Below are 18967 nucleotides of genomic sequence, written 5' to 3'. Positions count from 1 at the left end.
CTTGGTGAAAGGACCCAGAACCCTAAAGACCAGGTTTGAATCTTGCAGAGATGTATCTGCTCCTCTGTACTTTCCAACGAGAGAAGCTCATTTTTCCCCTAGTGAAGAATGGCCCGGCTAGAGCCAAAAAGCCACAGCGAGGTCTCCTGACTCGTCTCAGCAGCTCACCACCCTTTGCATCTCCCTCTGGGGATGTGCAGGACATGAAACAGAACATCATCTGGTTTTCTTTTTTTTTTTAAGTGTAATGTGGTCCCCATAAGAGCTCAACATTCTCTGTGTTGGGGGCAGCACTTGAGCTGCATTAAGAAGTTGCCTCTGTGACCCAGAAGGGAACAGTCTCATCTGTCCCCATCTCTCCCTTCCTAGTTGATTTTCACAGATGCAGCGTTAGGTGTGACGTGAGACATGCAAAAAATGAGAAGGGAGTTATAAACCTATCTGATGTGACCCAAATGGATTACATCTGCTTGCCGAATAAAGGAGCTGTAAGTAATGTGAGCAAGGATCAGCTCCCCTTGTGAGGGTGGGCACTCAGTTCCAGGGAGCGCCCATATCAAATGAGAGGAAAGCAAGAATCTGAATTCAGACTCTGGCGGTCTGACCACAAGCTGCACAAAAAAGAGAACAGAGAGTCAGCCTGGCATGCAGTCCACGCAGGGGGTCCTGTGAACAAGACCCTGACGTCAGTCCCACCCTCAGTGACCTTTAGCACAAGCCAAGATAGGCTGGCTGTTAGCATTCTTTGCGCTGCCCCAGAATTCAGGTTTAATTTGTGAGGGAAAACAAAAGGCATAAACTATTTGCATAGAGTAATCTGTTGCATAACATCTTACAGGTAAATAACAAGATTATACTTCCTGCCCCCTCAGCATCCGTGCACACTCAGGCGCGCACACGCACGTGCGCACACACACACAGGCCCCCAAAAGATCTATTATAGCAGAAAGATCAATGGCTCTGTCCCTCTCTCTTTAGAATTATAAGATAAGCCTTTTACGTATCCTGAATCATCGGTCACATTCGATGTATATGCAAAAGAAGTTCAAAGGCTGACTTTGACAAAGGGCGTTTGGAGAAGGATGATAAAATGTGTCTGATAAAACACACACAAAAGACTTTAGCAATAAAGGCTTACAAATTGGGAAAGCAGGACTTGGGCAGCGGGTGTGAAACTGTGTTATCTATAACTTCAGCACTGAAAGATAGTGGCCTGGAGCAGAAGGCTTTATCTGGCCTCCACAAGAATAGAGATTGCACTGCCCCCAAACTACCCTGTCTGCAAAGCCCAGGAAACACCTTGCAGAGGAGTTGATGCAACATTTGCCACCCCGGCCCTCAGTGACAGTTAAACTAGTGTTACAACACAGCATTGAGCAACGACCTTGCTGTATCATCCAAGCCTTTGTTTTATAGCACTTTTTTCCCCGCTGGAGAGACAAATGGGACATTTTGGCTGACATTTTTTGGTTCATTACTTTCAGTTTAGACAATCAAAGCGAGAAAGGAGACATTCTCCATTCTTCCTTTCCAATACAATTTAAAAAATCCTTCCCCAGTTGACATTTCAGGTAGGAGATGAGTCACGTTCACTCTTTGCCATAAGATGCAAAGATTTCTCAAGATTTCTGAAGGATTCTCAGTATCTCTCCTTGGAGATTTATGACTCGGTCCCTGAAATTTCTTCGGGGCTAGAGTTTAATTTATTTGATTGCAATCGGGAAACCACTTTGAAAGGGAAGAAATCAATTTAGTTTTTCATGAGCTGTAAATTTTCTGTAAATAAAATTTCACAAGATTATCCCTTTTTTTTTTTAAAGGAGTCACAAACTGGTATTGAAATAGTAGCAGGTTTGGGGGCAGGACACAAATTCACGGGCTTGGAGGTCCCAGATTAGCCACTATTGCGGTGCCTGGGAAAAGCCACTCATTTTTTGGAGCCTCTCTTTCTCTCTATAAAATGAATGGATTGCACAAAGTGTTTGCTCAGATTCTTCTCACCTCTCAAAATGATCAGATGCCGTTCCACAGAAGGGTGGCCTTCGAAACAGTTTCACTCTGCCTTGTTTTATAATAATCTTTTATCTTTGATGATTGTGTCTGGCTTTTCCAAGTGCTTCAGCAGTGATGGCTGAATGCGATCTTCTCGATAAGCCTGCTGACAGTGGCAGGAGCTCTAGACCTGGTCAGTAAGGAAATGAAGGCACAGAAAGTTTAGCAGACGCACAAAGAGTCACAGAGACTCGCATACTGGGTCACCTTAACAAAAGAAGTACCAAGTAAAATAGACATTTTAGGCCAGAGGCTTTCAAACTTTTTTGAATTGCAAGCGACCGTAGGAAGTAAGTTGCATGCATGACTCAGGAGATGGTTCTATCAATCAAAAAAGGGCTTCAGGAAGCAATACTTGTTCTTACTACTTGTGAAGCACTCTGTTTTCCATTGTTTTCCTTCTGTTTCTTTTTCTTCCTTGTCTTGTATTTGTATAATAATAATAATTATTGTCGTTGTTTAATTTGAAACCAGTGAATGGTCAAAATCTATGATTTTGAAGTCACTGTTCAGAAACTTTTCACATGGCGGTGTCCTTCTGCTTTCTAAATCAGAGACGTACATCGGAGTTCCTGAGCCCCCCACGGGGGATGCTGAGGGCATTTCTTCTGTTATGATTTTCTCGCTCTGTCAAGAGCCCATCCAGGCTGTGCTCTAGGGAAGCACTGTCCTTAGGGTCAAGCCTTCCTCTGTAGGTGGTTCATGACCCTCCTGGCTATGAATACACCATCAAATCCTAATAAATAATGAATACTAATGACAACATTGAGACACCTATTTGCTTTGTACTCCCAATACAGTCAGAAGGAGAACCAGGGCTGCTCCCTAAAAATGGCATACGGCTCTCTAAATAAAGGGCTTTAATGCATTTTATATTTAAACCATAAGGCCCTGGGCTCAAACCCAAATTGAGATGGGCTCTAATCCTTAAGTGCCATTCTGGAAAAGCCGTTGAAATATTTATCCATCAATCTGGGCTCAGAGCTTCTGAAGCAGCTCACTTCCTTGTGTCACATTCCTAGAGTGGACCTGCTTACACATCCACTTGAACTGGGGACAGGTTGCCTGTCAGAAGCACAGGCAGTCCTTTTGGAAAGTCATTGTCTATGAAACTTCTTAAATGAGAAATATAAAGGACAACATGGTTATTAAAAATACACACAACTCAAAGATTGATTTCTCAGTGCAGCTGGTCAAGTTCTCGCTTTCACTGCTCCATCTCCACATGGCTAAGGGCAAGCTCTTTAACCTCTTTAAACTTAAAGGGATAAGAGTTTCAAACTTAATAAGATTATGGAGAGGATTAAATGAGATAATGCATGGACAGCCTTTGCCACAATGCCTAGGGCTCAGAGCAGCTCAGGTTCTGAATGAATGTTCGCATCACTCTTATTTGTCCACTAAAATTCACTCAGCCATCATAACCCTATTAGCATAAACCAAGCTTCCACTTTTGATGAATCAATTCTACAGCTCTCTCTGTTCGAAGATTCGAAGAGACAAGGAACACTTGATGGAATCCCCAGAAGTCAAGTGGCCTAGTCTCTTGTCTTCAGATAAATGAACCCCCCCTTTCAAACTATTAAAACCTAGCAGAGCCCAAATCCAATGCCATCGTGTATCAGGAGCCGCTGCAAGGCTATCCAGGCTGTTCCTGATATGATCAATTATTTCCTTGACCTACTAAGTCAATATAAACCCTTATATATTGGTTTTCTTTTTAAAAATAGAAAAAATTTATAAGTGAGAGAGTAGCATTGACGTATATACACTACCAAATGTAAAATAGGTAGCTAGTGGGAAGCAACTGCATAACACAGGGAGATCAGCTGGATGATGGGTAAGGACTTAGAGGGGTGGGATAGGGAGAGTGGGAGGGAGTTGCAGGAGGCAGGGGATATGGGGATATATGCATAAATACAGCTGATTCACTTTGTTGTACTGCAGAAACTGGCACACCAGTGTAAAGCAATTAGACTCCAATAAAGATCTGGAAGAAAAAAAAAAAAAGTAAGGTCACACATTCTACTTTAAATCTTTTTGTCTAAATGTCTGTATACCTTGGATTTCATGTTAATTCAAACACTCATTATTTTCATTTCTTTATCCTCCAACTTTCATAAAATTTTCTTTCAACATAATAAATGGGATTATAAATGGAAAAAAATAAAAATTAAAAAATAGAATAAAATAAATAAAAATAGAAAAAATTTATATTTACTTTTAAATATCCAAAAATTTGTCCCAGAGGGGAGTTTCGCTTTGGGGAGGAATGCTGATTTATAACACAAGTCAGAAATGCTCCTTTCGCTTCTGTTCAAAGTGAAACAAACAGACCTCCAGCAGAGAAAAGATTCTTATTTCACAGGTTGCCATGGAGGAGTTTATTTGAGGTCTATGTATTTTGGATTGCAACATGCCAAAAATCTTAAAGATCAATAAAGAGAAGATATTTTTCTATAGAAGTTTTTATTCTTAGATTCAGGGAGGGGAGAGCTACTTGGTAAGTTTCAGGTGATCCAGCAGTTTCTAGATATTTGTTATTTTTTGTTAATTCCTGATACTTCAAGCTTAGGAAAATAAAATAACAACAACAAAATTCCACTTTTACTGTATCCATTCTCTATAATATGATGAAGCATATTATTGCTATAACTTCTTAGGCTATATCTGAATTTGTATTTAATTTTACTCATAAGAATTCTAGAATGCTTATAAATATGAAGATGACAAGTAACAATAACATTCTCATAAAAGAAGTTTTGTGTTTTGTTTTGGGGCTTTTTTGTTTTGTTTTTGTTTTTTCATTTGGGGGCTTTTTTCCTGCTTTACCTTAAGGCATTATCACATTTTTGCTAAAGGAATGTCTTTGGGAGAGAGTATGATTAATCAAACCATCATTAATCATAATCAGAAAATAAAGCTTCCATGTAACTTTGTTTCCTTCTCATCCCTAGTAAGCAAGGGGTTAACCTGAAGTCTTAATCCATTTCCACTCTAATTGGGAAGGATGGGGGGAAAAAACATTTCAGTAACAGGATGAAAATTGCTAGCCTATAGATGCCCGAGGCAAAAAGAAAAGAAATGAATTCTCTCGTGAGCTTGGTTAGTGAGGGGGAAAAAAATCTCCATCTTGCACCTGACTTCATGTCATTGTTCAATGTGCTGGTGTTGAATAATGATCTCGATCAAGAGAAGGGGGCTGTCTGCCCAGGTCTCCTAGGCTGAGGTCACTAGGCAGTTTCCGGACACCCTCCCTCGTTCTGCTAAACCTGGAGTCGGCTCAGTTTGACAGCTCAGCGTGGTATTTACAGGCACAAACAGGAGCCCCCACTGGCACATGGGGTAAAGTTTTCCTCTTTCCTCCTTAGAAGTCCATTTCATTATCTGGCGTCTTCAGCAAAAGAGAGGTCTTAGCTAAATAAATATTTCCCATTTCAGAAGTGGTAAGGAGATAGACTTGGTCTGGGATATTTTTCTCCAAAAAAAGTGAGATACTCCCTAAATGGAGAACTTGACAATTACAGAACTTCTTGTAATTGAATGCTTTTTAAAAAGTCTTCAGATCCACATTTATATAGATACTTACTGCACGCCCCCTTTTCAAAACTTACCCTAGAGTATTGTATTTCCCAATAATGCTTGTGAAATTCTCCTCGGGTGGGTCTCTTCATGGGCATTGGAATTGCTAAGGTGACAGGAGAAACAAGAATTATGAGCGTCCTTTGTAGTTGCTAAACATCGGTGAACTTCCAGATCAGTAGTTCAACTAGAAACCAGCTGAGGTTCATTTGGGAGCTTATTTGTCGTCATATTTGGACAGGCATGTGTTCCTTTGCTCTTCCTATTAAAAACTACCAACTTTGCAAAAATATATGACAAAAAGTCTTCGAATTCGCTTGTGTGTTTAATCATTTTTAAATAAGTTTTGGATGATCTCTGTATATTGCTTTCATTGTACATATGTTTAATTGGCAATTAGTAACAGATAATATCTATTTTCAGCTGTTTTTAATTTTGTTAGAAATTATTTCACTCTTCCCCTCTACCTTTTAAGAAGACTCTCCAGAATTAACACCATTATTCATTCAAAAATGGTAGCAAAATTGGTTTCATTTTTTTGAATAGGTTTAAATTATAGCATTTTTCTAAGCGAGTCCAAGACAACCCTATCCAAAAGTTTAAATCTGACTTGACCATTGTTTTAGAATTAGGCAATGATGTTTCATAAGAAGTCTCCTCAATAATTGTGTTTTTTTAATTAAAACATACTTTTTGTTGAAGTATAGTTGCTGTACATTATTATATAAGTTACAGGTGTACAAGACAGTTATTCACAATTTTTAAAGATTATACTCCACTTGCAGTTATTATAAAATATTGACACACAATATATCCTTTCTAATTGTTAAAAAAAATTGTTGATATTCCACTTCAGTGTCTAGTGACTTATCCATAAAAATGTGATTATTACTAGAACATCAATTATATAATATTATTAATGTCATCTGCAAGCATGTAGCCATTACAATGCAGATTGTAGGCTTTTTATGAAACTTGGAAAATGGATTTCTGTAATTACATAGAATGATTGCTTCCACGGTTGCTGATTTTTTTTAGCTCTCTTTTATTTCAGACTACAACATGAAATTTTGAAGCTTGTGTAGAGTATAATTCCATGACCTCACACAAAGCAGGATAATGATAGTCTTAGCCCCATTATTCCATATAAAATTCTGTTTTCCACATCTGAAGATAGAAGGATTAATACAAAAAGATTTGTCTTGTCTGAGTGCCTGGAAAAACCCTCTAAGACCAACATTTGGCAGTTTATTATGTAATTGATCAATATAGATATCTCAGCAATTCCTTCACAGGTAACTACACTTCTGACTCGTAATTCTTAGGTAGGCCTCAAATGTCCAAGACAGATTGGAGAGTCAGCACCCAAGATTTATCTCAAGCCTTTACATTCTCTTCCTAGAAACTTCTGCTATATTTTGGGAAATTTCTCTACAGTTTATATGAGATCATAGATAGAAAGTGTTTTATTTCAGTGGAAAAAAAACTCCAATTTGATGTGCTAACAGTTGTAATGATAATGATGAAGAGCCTTGCAGCTGTTTATTCTAAAGGAATTATTAAACTATGTTGTACATACATATTATTTTTTAGTTATTATTTTATAATATAGTATACAGTGAAACCTCACTAGTTGGGTTGACATAGAGAAAACAGAATTAGTGAAAAGGATAATTTTAATATTTTTAAATAATTGTAGTAATAAATTATAGGTAATATTTATAAGTAAATATCTATTTCTCTCTAACCTCAATCCTATGTAAATTATAGTACAGAACAGCAATGTATTTCTGTTATTTTCTAGAAGATGCAGAATCTCAGTTATATGTATGTATGTTTGTTTAAATCACAGCTCCTTGGGCCTGCTTGAATGAATAGAAATTACATATGTGAAGTTAGAGGGACCCTAAATAAATTGGTAACATCCTTAAAATGTATTGTCTTGAGTTGATTCTGTGTTCCCCTTTTTCTTTCCTTTCCCCTCCCCACTCAAAATCCAAGTTCACTCCTGCCAGATGCTGACCTTGGTCAGCATCAGACCAGGTCAATTTCTCACAGTTCCAAGTGGCATTTGTACATTAGTGCTCACAGAGCTGGAAAGCCTGCTTGCCCCAGGCTCCCATTTTGTAGATGAGGAAACTGAGGCTGGCACAAATTAAGTGACTGATCAGACCTACAGTTAACCCCCAACCCTCCTCCCTGTGCCTAGCAGTTCAAGAACCAGTTAAACTGACTCACCTAGTTATTTTTAAACATAAAGTTTGCAGAAGGAAAAGAGTCAGACCTTTGTCTAATAATAATGTCATGATTGCCCCAGTGTGGGAATAAAGATAAGTTATAAACACAAAGAATAAAATAAAGTGCTTGCTTTGGGGAGGAGAGTTCCCTTTGGAAAGACCCATGGGAAATGAGGACCAGGACTCCTGTTTATTCATTCAAACATTCATTCATATAATTTTTTGCTCAACTTAGAAAACTTGTGTTTGTTGTTTGGTTTTTTGTTTTCGTTTGTTTTAATTTTTATTGGACTATAGTTGATTTACAATGTTGTATTAGTTTCAGGTGTACAGCAAAGTGAATCAGTTATACATATACATATATCCACTCTTTTTTTTTTTTTTCTTTTTGATTCTTTTCCCTTATAGGCCATTAGAGAGTATGGAGCAGAGTTCCCTGTGTATACAGCAGGTTCTTATTAGTTATCTATTTTACATATAATAGTGTGTACATGTCAATCCTAATCTCCCAGTTTATCCCTCCCTCCTCCCACCCCTTATCCCCTGGTAACCATAAGTTTGTAGAAAACTTGTATTTTGCTTCTAATTCATAGTGGCAGAAATGGTTTTAAATATACTCATTAAAATGTCTAAAGTAAAGCAGACTCTAAAACTGAAGTTTTTTAATAGACGCCGCTTCTATTATCCACCAGAAATCTTGACTGCTGTAACATTGCCCAATTAGGGGACTCAAAGCCACAGAAAAGTGTGTAAACTCACCTCCCTGTTCTTCAAGTGTAGGAGACTTTGAGACGCTCCTTAACACTTGGGTACTTTCCATAGTACTTACAGAGGGGAAATCACTCGAAGAGAGAATTAGTTGCATGCACAGCAAGTAGTTTCTCAGCCTCTCATTTAAATGGAGCCAAAAAGAATGTGGGGAAGATCCAGGCCCCTTCAAGGGTCCATGCATCGGCCCCTTGACCTCACCCACAACGCTGAGGGGTGGAAACCAGGTATGCTTGCTCTTAAGAGATACTTGGACCCAATCTCCCAATTCCTCCCACCCTCCCTCTTTCCCCCTTGGTAGCCATACTTTTGTTCTCTAAGTCTGTGTCTCTGTTTCTGCTTTGCAGATAAGATCATCTATACCATTTTTCTAGATTCCACATACATGTGTTAATGTACGATATTTGTTTTTCTCTTTCTGACTTACTTCACTCTGTATGACAGTCTCTAGGTCCGTCCATGTCTCTACAACATATATATACTACTGATAAAATATGTATGTGTGTATAAAATAGATAACTAATGAAAAGCTACTGTATAGCACAGGGAACTCTACTTAATGCTCTGTGGTGACCTAAATGGGAAGGAAATCCAAAAAAGAGGTGATATACGTATACATATAGCTGATTCACTTTGCTGTACAGTAGAAACTAACATGACATTGTAAAGCAACTATACTCCAATAAAAATTAATTTTAAAAAATAAAAGTTAAAAAAAAAAGAGAGAGATGCTCGGACATTCGAAGTTTCCAGGATCCCCATAGGAACCAATGCAGTGAGGTCAGGCCTGTGGTTTCTGTTACAAACCTGACTCCATATTTCTTTTTTGTTGTTTCTTCTGAGGACTGGAAGAAAGACAGATGGGCCACTGAAGCCAGGAGCTACCTCATCTTTGATTTGCACTCATTATTTAAACTGGAAGATTGCTAGCAAATTGCCATGTTGAGTGGGTTGTTTTTTTTTTTAATCTATATGCTATATATCAAGATAAACCTGTTTATAGGAATTGCTATTTGAAAATATCACTCAGTCACTTTGCAATTCTGTTTTGAAGTCATGTGTTCATAAAAGTAATACCTCTTATTCTAATCCATGTTGCCTATGTGAATTTCATAGAAAAACAAGTGTGTTGGAAAAGAAAGGGTCAAGAGATGCTTTGGTAGTATTCTTTCAGGGTCAAAGAAACCAAAGCATATTGTATAGGCTGTGGCATCAGCGGCTGGTAAAAGTTAAATGGAAATGAGAATTGCATAGGGTGGACTTGTAGCTCATCTGTGGCTGTGAAAATGCTTTGGTGGCAATGGCAGTGGTCAGTAGGCCTTTGCAATTTAGTTGTTTTCGCCATATGTGTGTCCTTATGACTACAAGCCAATCAAGTGATGCTATAATAAAATTCTGAACTGTGATTCAGGACAGCTTGAAGGGAAAATATGAGTCCAGAAAGATGCACTACTTAATGGCCTTTGCTAATAACAGATTGGAAACAGGGATCACTTGAGCACAAGCAGAATAGTAGCAAAATTGCTCTTCAGAGTGAATTGTGTTTTGAGTGTTTGCCCTTGAACTACACTACCTAATACAGTAGCCACTAGCCCCGGGTCACATTTGAGGACTTGAAACCTGGCTAGACAGAATTGAGGTGCACTGTGAATATAAAATACACACAGGAATTTGAAAACTTACTAAAAGAAAAGAAAAGAAAAGAAAAAGAGAAAAATAATGTAAAATAGTAACAATTTTTATATTGATTACATGTTGGAATGAAAGTGTTTTGGCTATACTAAGTTAATTAAAATATATTATTAAAATTAATTTCACCCATTTCTCTTTACTTTTTTAATGTGATTATCAGAAATTTTTAAATTACATATATGGCTCATATTACATTTCTAGTGGACAGTGCTTCTCAAAATAAGAAAGAATGCTCACATGGTTTAAAGGCAATGTGTCAAGAACTAATAAAGAAATTTGACTGATAATAGCATAATGATATGAATCTTGCAAGGTGGCTTAGCTTGCTGGCTGTGACTGGCACTCCAGGGGCAAACTGCATGGGTTCAGAGTGAGCCAATCACTGAACCTCAGTTTCTTCCTCTGTAAAGTGGAGGGAATAATTGTGGACTGTTTGCTGCTAGAGGTATAAATGGAATAATGTGTGTAAGGTCCTTAGTGTGAGGTCTGATGCAGTGATCAAAGGGAGCTTCAATTATCATGGTTGTCTTGGTCAGCTCAGCTGCTATAACAAAATACCATAGACTGGGTGGCTTGGCAACAGAAGTTTATTTCTCACAGTTCTGGCAGCTGGAGGTCTGTGAGCAGGATGCCAGCATGGTTGGGTTCTGGTGAGAGCCTTCTTCCCGGTTGGGCTAGTTGTCAGCTGCCTTCTTATCATGTGCTCACATGACAGGGAGACAGAGAGAGAAAGAGAAAGGCTTCCGTCTCTTCTTACAAGGGCACTAATCCTGTCATGAGAACCCCACCCACATGACCTCATTTAAACCTAATGACCTCTTAAAGGCCTCACCTCCTAATACCATCACATTACGGCATAGGGCTTCAACATAGGAGTTTGGTGGGGGGACACACACAAACATTCAGTCCATCATATTAGTTTTATTTGTTTGTTCGTTTTTGTTTTTTAAATATGTATGTATGTATGTATTTATTGGCTGCACTGGGTCTTTGTTGCTTCTCACGGGCTTTCTCTAGTTGAGCTCTAGTGAGCGGGAGCTACTGTTCACTGCAGTGCATGGGCTTCTCATTGCCGTGGTGGCTTCTCTTGTTGTGGAGCATGGGCTCTAGGTGAGCATGGGTTTCAGTAGTTGTGGCACGTGGGCTCAATATTTGTGGCTCACGGGTTCTAGAACACAGGCTCAGTAGTTGTGGTGCACGGGCTTAGCTGCTCCGTGGCATGTAGGATCTTCCCGGCCCAGGGATCGAACCTGTGTTCCCTGCATTGGCAGGCGGATTCTTAACCACTGTGCCATTAAGGAAGCCCCCATCACATTAGTTTTTAAAGTCCAATCAGAGATAGATGTCATGTCAATTTTTCAATTTGTAATGTTTACAAAACCCTTTTAGACACTGCAGTCCAGCGTGTCCTAGGCACAGTTTTTGCTGAATACTGAGCAGTTGGCCTTGCCAACTCTGGGTAGGGTCCTTGACCAGCAGCAGTGGCATCACAGGGAGCTCGTTGAGTGCAGGGCCTCCAGCCCACCACAAACCTACTGAATCAGAATCTGCATTTAACCAGATTCCCAGGGGCTTGGGATACACATTGTTTACACAGTGCTGTCTAAGATTTGAAGAGGAGGAAGCCTCACTGGCAAGGTGTTCAACATCTAGTGGTTCCGTGTTTGTGTGAGGGTAAGGGTGAGTCAGAAGAGAATGAGACAATTATAGAGTTGGCTTAAGGAAGGCCAATAAAAGACACCCTTGCTCCCCAAAGATCCAGAACCAACTGTGAGACAGGCAAGGAAGTCGAGCAGACAGAGATCAAACCATCAGCTTTATCACTGATAGGACTTTTGGAGAACAGTGACTTAGGTGTGTGGCTTCCTGCTACTGAACCTCAGAAACAGAGACTAATAAGCACACAGGCAATGTCTCCCCAGAACAGTGAGAGGAGGGGAAGACGTGCTTGGTGTGCTAGTTTTCTATTGCTGCCAAACTAGCAAATGATCACTAACTTAGCAGCTTACACAACACCCGTTCCTCCTGTTTTTTTCCACCAGCACCTGTAATTTTGCTCTGTTCATCCCAAGCTGATTCTTGATGTCTACGCCCAAACCCATCCTCTTCTGGTCTTAACTGCTGCTAATGGCACCTGGGCCAGAAATGGGGGAAGATCCCTCCCCCCACCCCACCCCCAACCTTAGTGCTCATGAGTCCTTGCCAGGCAAGGCTGTAGCTTTCCAGCTCCTTCTCTATCCCCTCCAATTCACCTGTCCACCTCTGACAGATTTATTTGCCTAAAATATGTATTCATCATGTTATTTCCCAGATGTCAAGGCTCTGATAGAACCCATTGCCCTCACGTTGAAGTTCAGCATTTCTTTAGGTTGTGTAAGCTGCCTCTGACCTGTGTTCATGTCTGCCAGCGTTGTGTCATTTACGAGCTGCCACTCCCCAACCTGATCCCCAACCTACGCTCCCACTGTACTGTGGGTCTGTGTCACAACTTCACCCATGCCTTTCTCATGCTCATCCTTCTGCCTGGAAAGCCTTCTTCCCCCACCTCCCAGCCACCCCCAAGTCCTTCCTCCCGCCCTCCCAACCACCTGGTGAAAATATACACAACCTCCAAGGGTCAAATCAAATATCATCTCTAACCAGGAAAGAAGTCTTTCCAGAGCCCACCAGGTGGTGCCAACCCCTGTGCCTCCTCCCATCAGCTCCCTGGACCCTGCACACATGCCCATCAGCAGCCTGACACACCATTGCCAAAGGGACCTCGACCTGCTCCTCAAACTTTGTAGGTGGCCAGAAGCAACCTCATGATATGAATCCTAAATATTTGAGATTTTGCAGGGTAAAGAATTTCAGGGCTATTTTCTGATGGAGAACTTGAGACAGGGGAGGATAAAATTGAAAGATGAGATCAGAGTTTAATTTTTCAGAAGACTACAAAGGACACTGATAAAAATACATAGTTGTGGTCAAAAAGAAATACAGCTCACCATGTGTGTAGACCCATATGTGGGGATGCGAGTGTGTGTGTGTGTGTACACAGAGATCGAGTGAAGCAACTTTTGGGCAGGTTTCCTAAACTCCAAGTGTAAGGTTTCTTGTCTGTAAAATGGGGAGGTGGTAGTGGTTCTGTTGCAAGGAATAAATTGGGCAAGGTATCTAAAAGCATTTTGGCCGTGGCCTGGGACACAGCAGCATTCAACTGAGAGAGCTGAAGGATGCGGTAGCCAGAGTCAGCTCTCATTGTTATGAATTCCCATAACCTCTCCTGTCTTACAGTTCAGGTTCTAGCACCTTTAACAACTCCTTGGGCAAATCATTTCAGTTGCTACAGGTGTGACTTTACGTACAGACACCTGTCCCCTCTCTCTCCTTTCCCACCCCGCAGCTTAATGGTGTGTGCTGTGTCCTCAATGCTACTGACACAGGACAAACTAAGAAAGCTTTCTACAGACCACATGCACACCTTTCAAAATCCACTTACCTTTTTTTTTTTAGGTTAAAAAAAAATCTTGGCTTTTCTCTCAGAATCACTGAAACATTAGGTGTGTAGACAAAAACACTTGCCTTTCCACTCTGTTTCTCCTATTTCTCAGTCTCAGACATGGAGAGGCTTCCCTAGGGTCTTCAGAGAGAATTTCTAGGGTGGTTAGTTTTGTTGGGTCTCTTTAGTGCAAACTCAGCTGTCTGGTCCATCTTATTGTTGTGGATTTCCCCCAACCCCCATGCCTATTAAAACTAAACTTACTAACTTCAGGATACATTTGTTATTTGTTTTTCTTTTCTTTTCTTTTTTTTTTGCCTTATCGTCCATAATTAGTGCAAATAATTATTTCCCTGCTCTATTTTTAAAAAATCTTTATGGAGTCACTTTATGTACTTGTAAACCATAATTGTATGCGCACATGCACGCACGCACATGTGTCTGTGTGTGTGTTGTAAGGGCACTCCTTTGAGACCATACACACTTAATTCCTTTAATTTTTCTTCGTAGGGCAGTCCTTCAGAATCCCTTATTATTTTAGTTGCCCTTTTTTGCTTTGGCAAAAATATAAGACTATGGAGCTGAAAATCTTGTTCTTCTGCCTATATAAACAGCATCTGGAAATTTGAAATAATTATCTCCTTTCTTACTTTTAAAGGCTTTATTTAAACTATAATATACTAACATTATGCGGTGGAGTTGAAAGCTTTAGGTCTGCTGTATTTGAAATGCTCAAACACTAAGGCTTTGAAAAATGCTATTTCCTCCATGTTAACCATTCAGTGCTATTATCAATACACAAGGCTGATGGAATAATTTCAAATTCAGAACATTATACATAGATATTCAAGATGTGAAGAGAAATAGCTTCATATGGCTTTGCTTAATGGATCTGTGACTTTACCTGTAACTATACATGCAGCAGTATATAGTAAGTGATTCATATATAGAATTATCATATGACAATTATTTTCAATAATCATTGATATCATCTGTTCCTTTAAGAATGAAAGCTTTCCATATGAATAATCTGCCCTCCTAACAAAGGGAAAGAAAGGAAATCAAGCAAAGAGGGAATATTTCTAAAATGTCCTGTTATTGGAAGTAAATGATCAGAATGTTTATCTGCTAGTTTGTTTCTTTTATAAGGTGTATTCCAAATTGTTTATCACTTTGAAAACTATATTTTCACTTTTCGCATTTAGCTTCTAGCATGTTATAGATTTTTAAATGTTTTTGTATTAACTTAGGGTTTGCTTTTAATTTCACTTTAAATTGTGATCCATCCCTACATTCTCCAAATGTATTTTTAATGTTCATTAAATAAATCACATTTGCATCACATACAGAGCTTAAAAGAGGTGATTCTATGAAAGATAAAGATTCAATATTATCTAGCAATAGAAAACATCGGTCAAAGGTACATAAAAACCATATGCAAAGGTAACAGTTCATTTTTTATATAATGATTTACTGTTTTAAGTTATTTTTGAGCCAAAGCTGGACAATAGGCTATAAAAATCTCCAGTGCTAAAAAAGTGTAACAGGTAACAAGCTACCAAAAAAAATAAGAGGGGGGGATTTAGTTTTTAAACTGGCATTGATTCCAATTACAATTAAATTAATCAATTTCAGTTGATTTAGTGTTTGCTGTCAGTATATTCATACCATTATTTTTATTTTCCTACTTTTCACTCTTTCAGAATGTGTACACGGAATGAATCCATCTAGAGACGTTCATGGTATGTTAGATTCCAAATTATATTTTTAATAAAATATGCACATTTGTATATGTATATATATGACATTTTATCCATGTATCTCTATAAATAACTCACAATATAAATTAACCAAATAGTCAAGACTTTCTTTTTGCTGATTCAAAAATACTTAAATGCTGTTTTCAATACTGTAAATGTCAAACATATAAAACATTCCAATGAAACCTTAAATGATATCCTCAGTTCTACAGCGTTTACCACAGGTGCATTCTGCTGTTATTAAATGACTCTATATGACTCTAAAAAAAAAAAAATAGAGCTTGGCTTCCATGTGTTATAACCTAGTTTATTACTTTTGCTGTAGCAATGCTAATGCAAAATTTTTATGAGAGTAAGATGTTTACTAAGCATCCGTAATTTTTTAAAAAGATTAATTTAAATTTTTTCTCAGTTTGCTACTTGTGAGTTGTAAATTGCTTTACAAAGTTAGTGAAATAGTCACATATCAGCCACAGGATCCCATGGAAACGGTCACATAGAGGAAGGACGTAGTGGAAGAACTAAGGGATCTTGTCCCCAAAGTAATTAGATTTCAAAATGAAATAATCTCAAATCCACTAGGGGGATGGGATGTTTAATTAAATTCCAATCTTGAAAACTGGACAGTGTGTATTGTACATACATTAACATGTATGTTAGTCCTCATCAAAATTGTTTTCCCTCCCTTTGACATTAGTACAAACTGCAGCAGTTTGGTCCAGAACCTCTAGCAAAATACATTCTCTGGTTTTTACTTTCATTAAAACGGCCACTGAAAACAGAAATAATTCTCTTAGAAATATTACATTTTTAGAAATGTAATTTTAGAAATATCATATTACAGATGGGGATTTAAGAGAATGGTTGAGAGTGTTACTTATTTTTGAGAGGGTTTTGAAAGAACAAAAGATGTAAAATATTTAGATATTTTCTGAGACCCCCTATAGTTATATATTTACCTAAAGTTGTAGGAAAAAAATGTCAATAAGCTGTTATTGTTTTCCAGTGAAATTGTTTTTTTTTTCTTCTTCCAACTAACCAAATACTGCTTTTTAAATTCACTGTGAAAACTTACATTTCATTCAATCAACTGATGAGCCTCTTTGAAATTTTTCCCATGTAGCGAATTTGGAAGAATCTGTCACATAGCATCCACCCACATACTACTTCGTGATATTTTTTGTATTGTATTATGACAAAAGTAATTTTTAGTGTTATTCCTGGGGAACACTAGGAGTGTAAACGTAATGTTTCCTTTTCCCTTAGAGAGGCAGGGGAAGGGAAATTCTATATCGCCGCTTAAATGAGCGCTGCTGGTGGAAATGAGTTCTCCATTTCGTACATGATGTTACTCAACTTCAAAAACGATGTAAAAAGCCCTTCTGACTAAGGGGTTCCCGGTACCCTTTCGTTGAGCCCCATGCTGCCTGCTTTCCATTCACTTTAGTTCCTCGATAAGGAGGGGCAGTGTTGTTTGTTTCTGGTTTTCAAGCTTGCACCGCGCAACGCAGTTACAGTGCAAAGTCTGGGGAACCCCAAATGCCCGGCAGCCCGATTCAGAATAAATCAGCAAACGCTTTCCTTATTATCTTCCTTGTCTGCGTTCGAACTCGGGATTTACTGGTTGAGACTCTGAGCTGAGCAGCGCCCACGGTGCTGCCCTTGAAAGGCTAAGCCTGGCGCATCTATCGCTGTACCTCTTTTCTTTCTAAGGGAACGTGATCCCCGCCCGGGAAACCGCAGCGCAGGATGCGCCCCGCAGCCCCTCGCAGGGTTTAGGGCTTCGGGCAAACGGTCGCAGCCCCAGAGAAGCCTCTTCTGACCTTTCCGGGCGGCAGCTTACCCTAGACCGCTACATTCGCCGAGTCAGAGCCCATTTTTGCCTCCGCCACTCTCCCGAGTCCCAGCCCCCGTCCATGGGGGTCTATGGGGATGCACTTGCAGGCGGCCCCCGGGAGCGCTCGATCCGCTCTTAGGGAAATGCACTTGAGCTGAAGCGAAAGATTTCACTCCGCCCGAACTCGCCGGGCAGCATCGAGCCCGGACGCAGAGGGACTGTGGCCCCGGGCAGGCGGGGCGGCGGGAAGAGAAGTGTGGTGACTGCGCAGTATTTGGAATAGCTCGGTCCAGGTGGAGAGAGGATGTTTGCGGTCTTTACACCTGAAATGCGGCTTCTTCAAAATCACTTTTAAAGAAAAATACAAAGGCGTTTTCTGAGACCCCCCCACCCCGACCCATTAAAACAAAATGCAGCTGGGTCCTGGGAGTTCCCGAAAGACCCAGGTTTCCTGGAGCGAGAGGAGCGAGGGGACCGGCCCACGTGGGGAGAAGTCCGGCGGGATGGTAGGATCCGGGGCCGCAGGCCCGGCGAGGGCGCCTGGGACGCCTGCAGCACCGACGGCCTGGGGCCGGCCGACGGCGGTGTCCAAGCAAACGGGTTTGGGGAAGGGACCCTGACGCGCGCCGCTCGGGACAGCCGGGACCCCTGCCCAAGGGTTCCCTCGCCGCCGGCTCCGCAGTCCGCACAGCGGCGGCGGGATGGGGTCGCCCAGGCTGCGTCGGGCGGCCGTTTCCTGTTGTTTCTTCCCCATCCGAAGTTCGCACAGGAGACCCAAAGGCCGCGAGAAGGCCGGCCGAGCCCCGCGCCGTCGGGGGCGTTCCCGGGCGCGCTGCCCGGCCGCCGGGCGCCCGGGGCGGCGAGCGAGGGCGGCTGCTGCCCCCTGGCGTCCGCCCCGCGCCCGCGGCCCGCAGCGCCGCCCGGCCTCTCGGGGCCTGGGGCGAGGGAAGCTGCCTGGGCGCCCGGAGAGGCCTCCGCGGCCCCCGCCTCCCGCAGGCCGCAGCGCCAGAGTCCGGAGCGGCGGCGTCGGCAAGGGCGACGGAGGCAGGGGCCCCACGGGGAGAGGGCGAGGGACCCCCCCCCACCCTCCCACCCCGCCCGGGGGAGTCGCTGGGGGGAGTGGACGAGCGCCCTCCCCCGGGGGAGGGACGGGGTGGGCTGCGCGCGGAGGGGGGAGCCCCGCGGCCGGGCCTCCCCCCCCAAGCTCCGGGAAGATGCCCGCGGCGCCGCGGGGACGGGAGCGGGGGAAGTTCCCGCCCGCGCGCGCAAAGCCGGGGTGGGTGCAGCACCCGCGGCGGCCGGCCCGCGCGGGCGGGGAGCCGAGCCGGGGCCGTTTCCGGGGAGCCGGAGGTGGGTGCGGGGCGCGGGCGGCCGGGGCCTGGCGGGGGAGCCGGCGCGCCCAGGACGGGGAGCGAGGCGAGCGGGAGCTCTCAACTTTCTCTCGGGTCGCTGGTCCTGCGGGGTCTTCTCTCGCTACGGAACTCCTCGGCTCGCCGCTAAGCTCAGCCTGAGTGAGGCGCGCCGCGTAATGAAGCCGCAGCCCCACCGCGGCGAAAAA

The 18967-nt window shown here is 41.8% G+C and overlaps 1 protein-coding gene across 2 annotated transcripts in view; it reads left to right on the top strand.

Moving 5' to 3' along the window:
- RUNX1 (RUNX family transcription factor 1) overlaps window positions 1-18967 on the top strand; it is a 242881-nt gene that overhangs the window by 131369 nt on the left and 92545 nt on the right. Inside the window, exon 3 of one of the 2 annotated variants that reach the window (XM_057696964.1) lies at window positions 15516-15554. The exons of the other annotated variant lie outside the window; for it this stretch is intronic. Coding sequence (XP_057552947.1) covers window positions 15516-15554 — 39 coding nt within the window. The remainder of the gene's footprint in view (window positions 1-15515; window positions 15555-18967) is intronic. 2 annotated transcript variants of the gene reach the window in all.

The sequence above is a fragment of the Hippopotamus amphibius genome, chromosome 10, assembly GCF_030028045.1.
Source record: "Hippopotamus amphibius kiboko isolate mHipAmp2 chromosome 10, mHipAmp2.hap2, whole genome shotgun sequence".
NCBI lineage: Eukaryota > Metazoa > Chordata > Mammalia > Artiodactyla > Hippopotamidae > Hippopotamus > Hippopotamus amphibius.
This window is presented reverse-complemented; position numbering and strand designations above follow the sequence as displayed.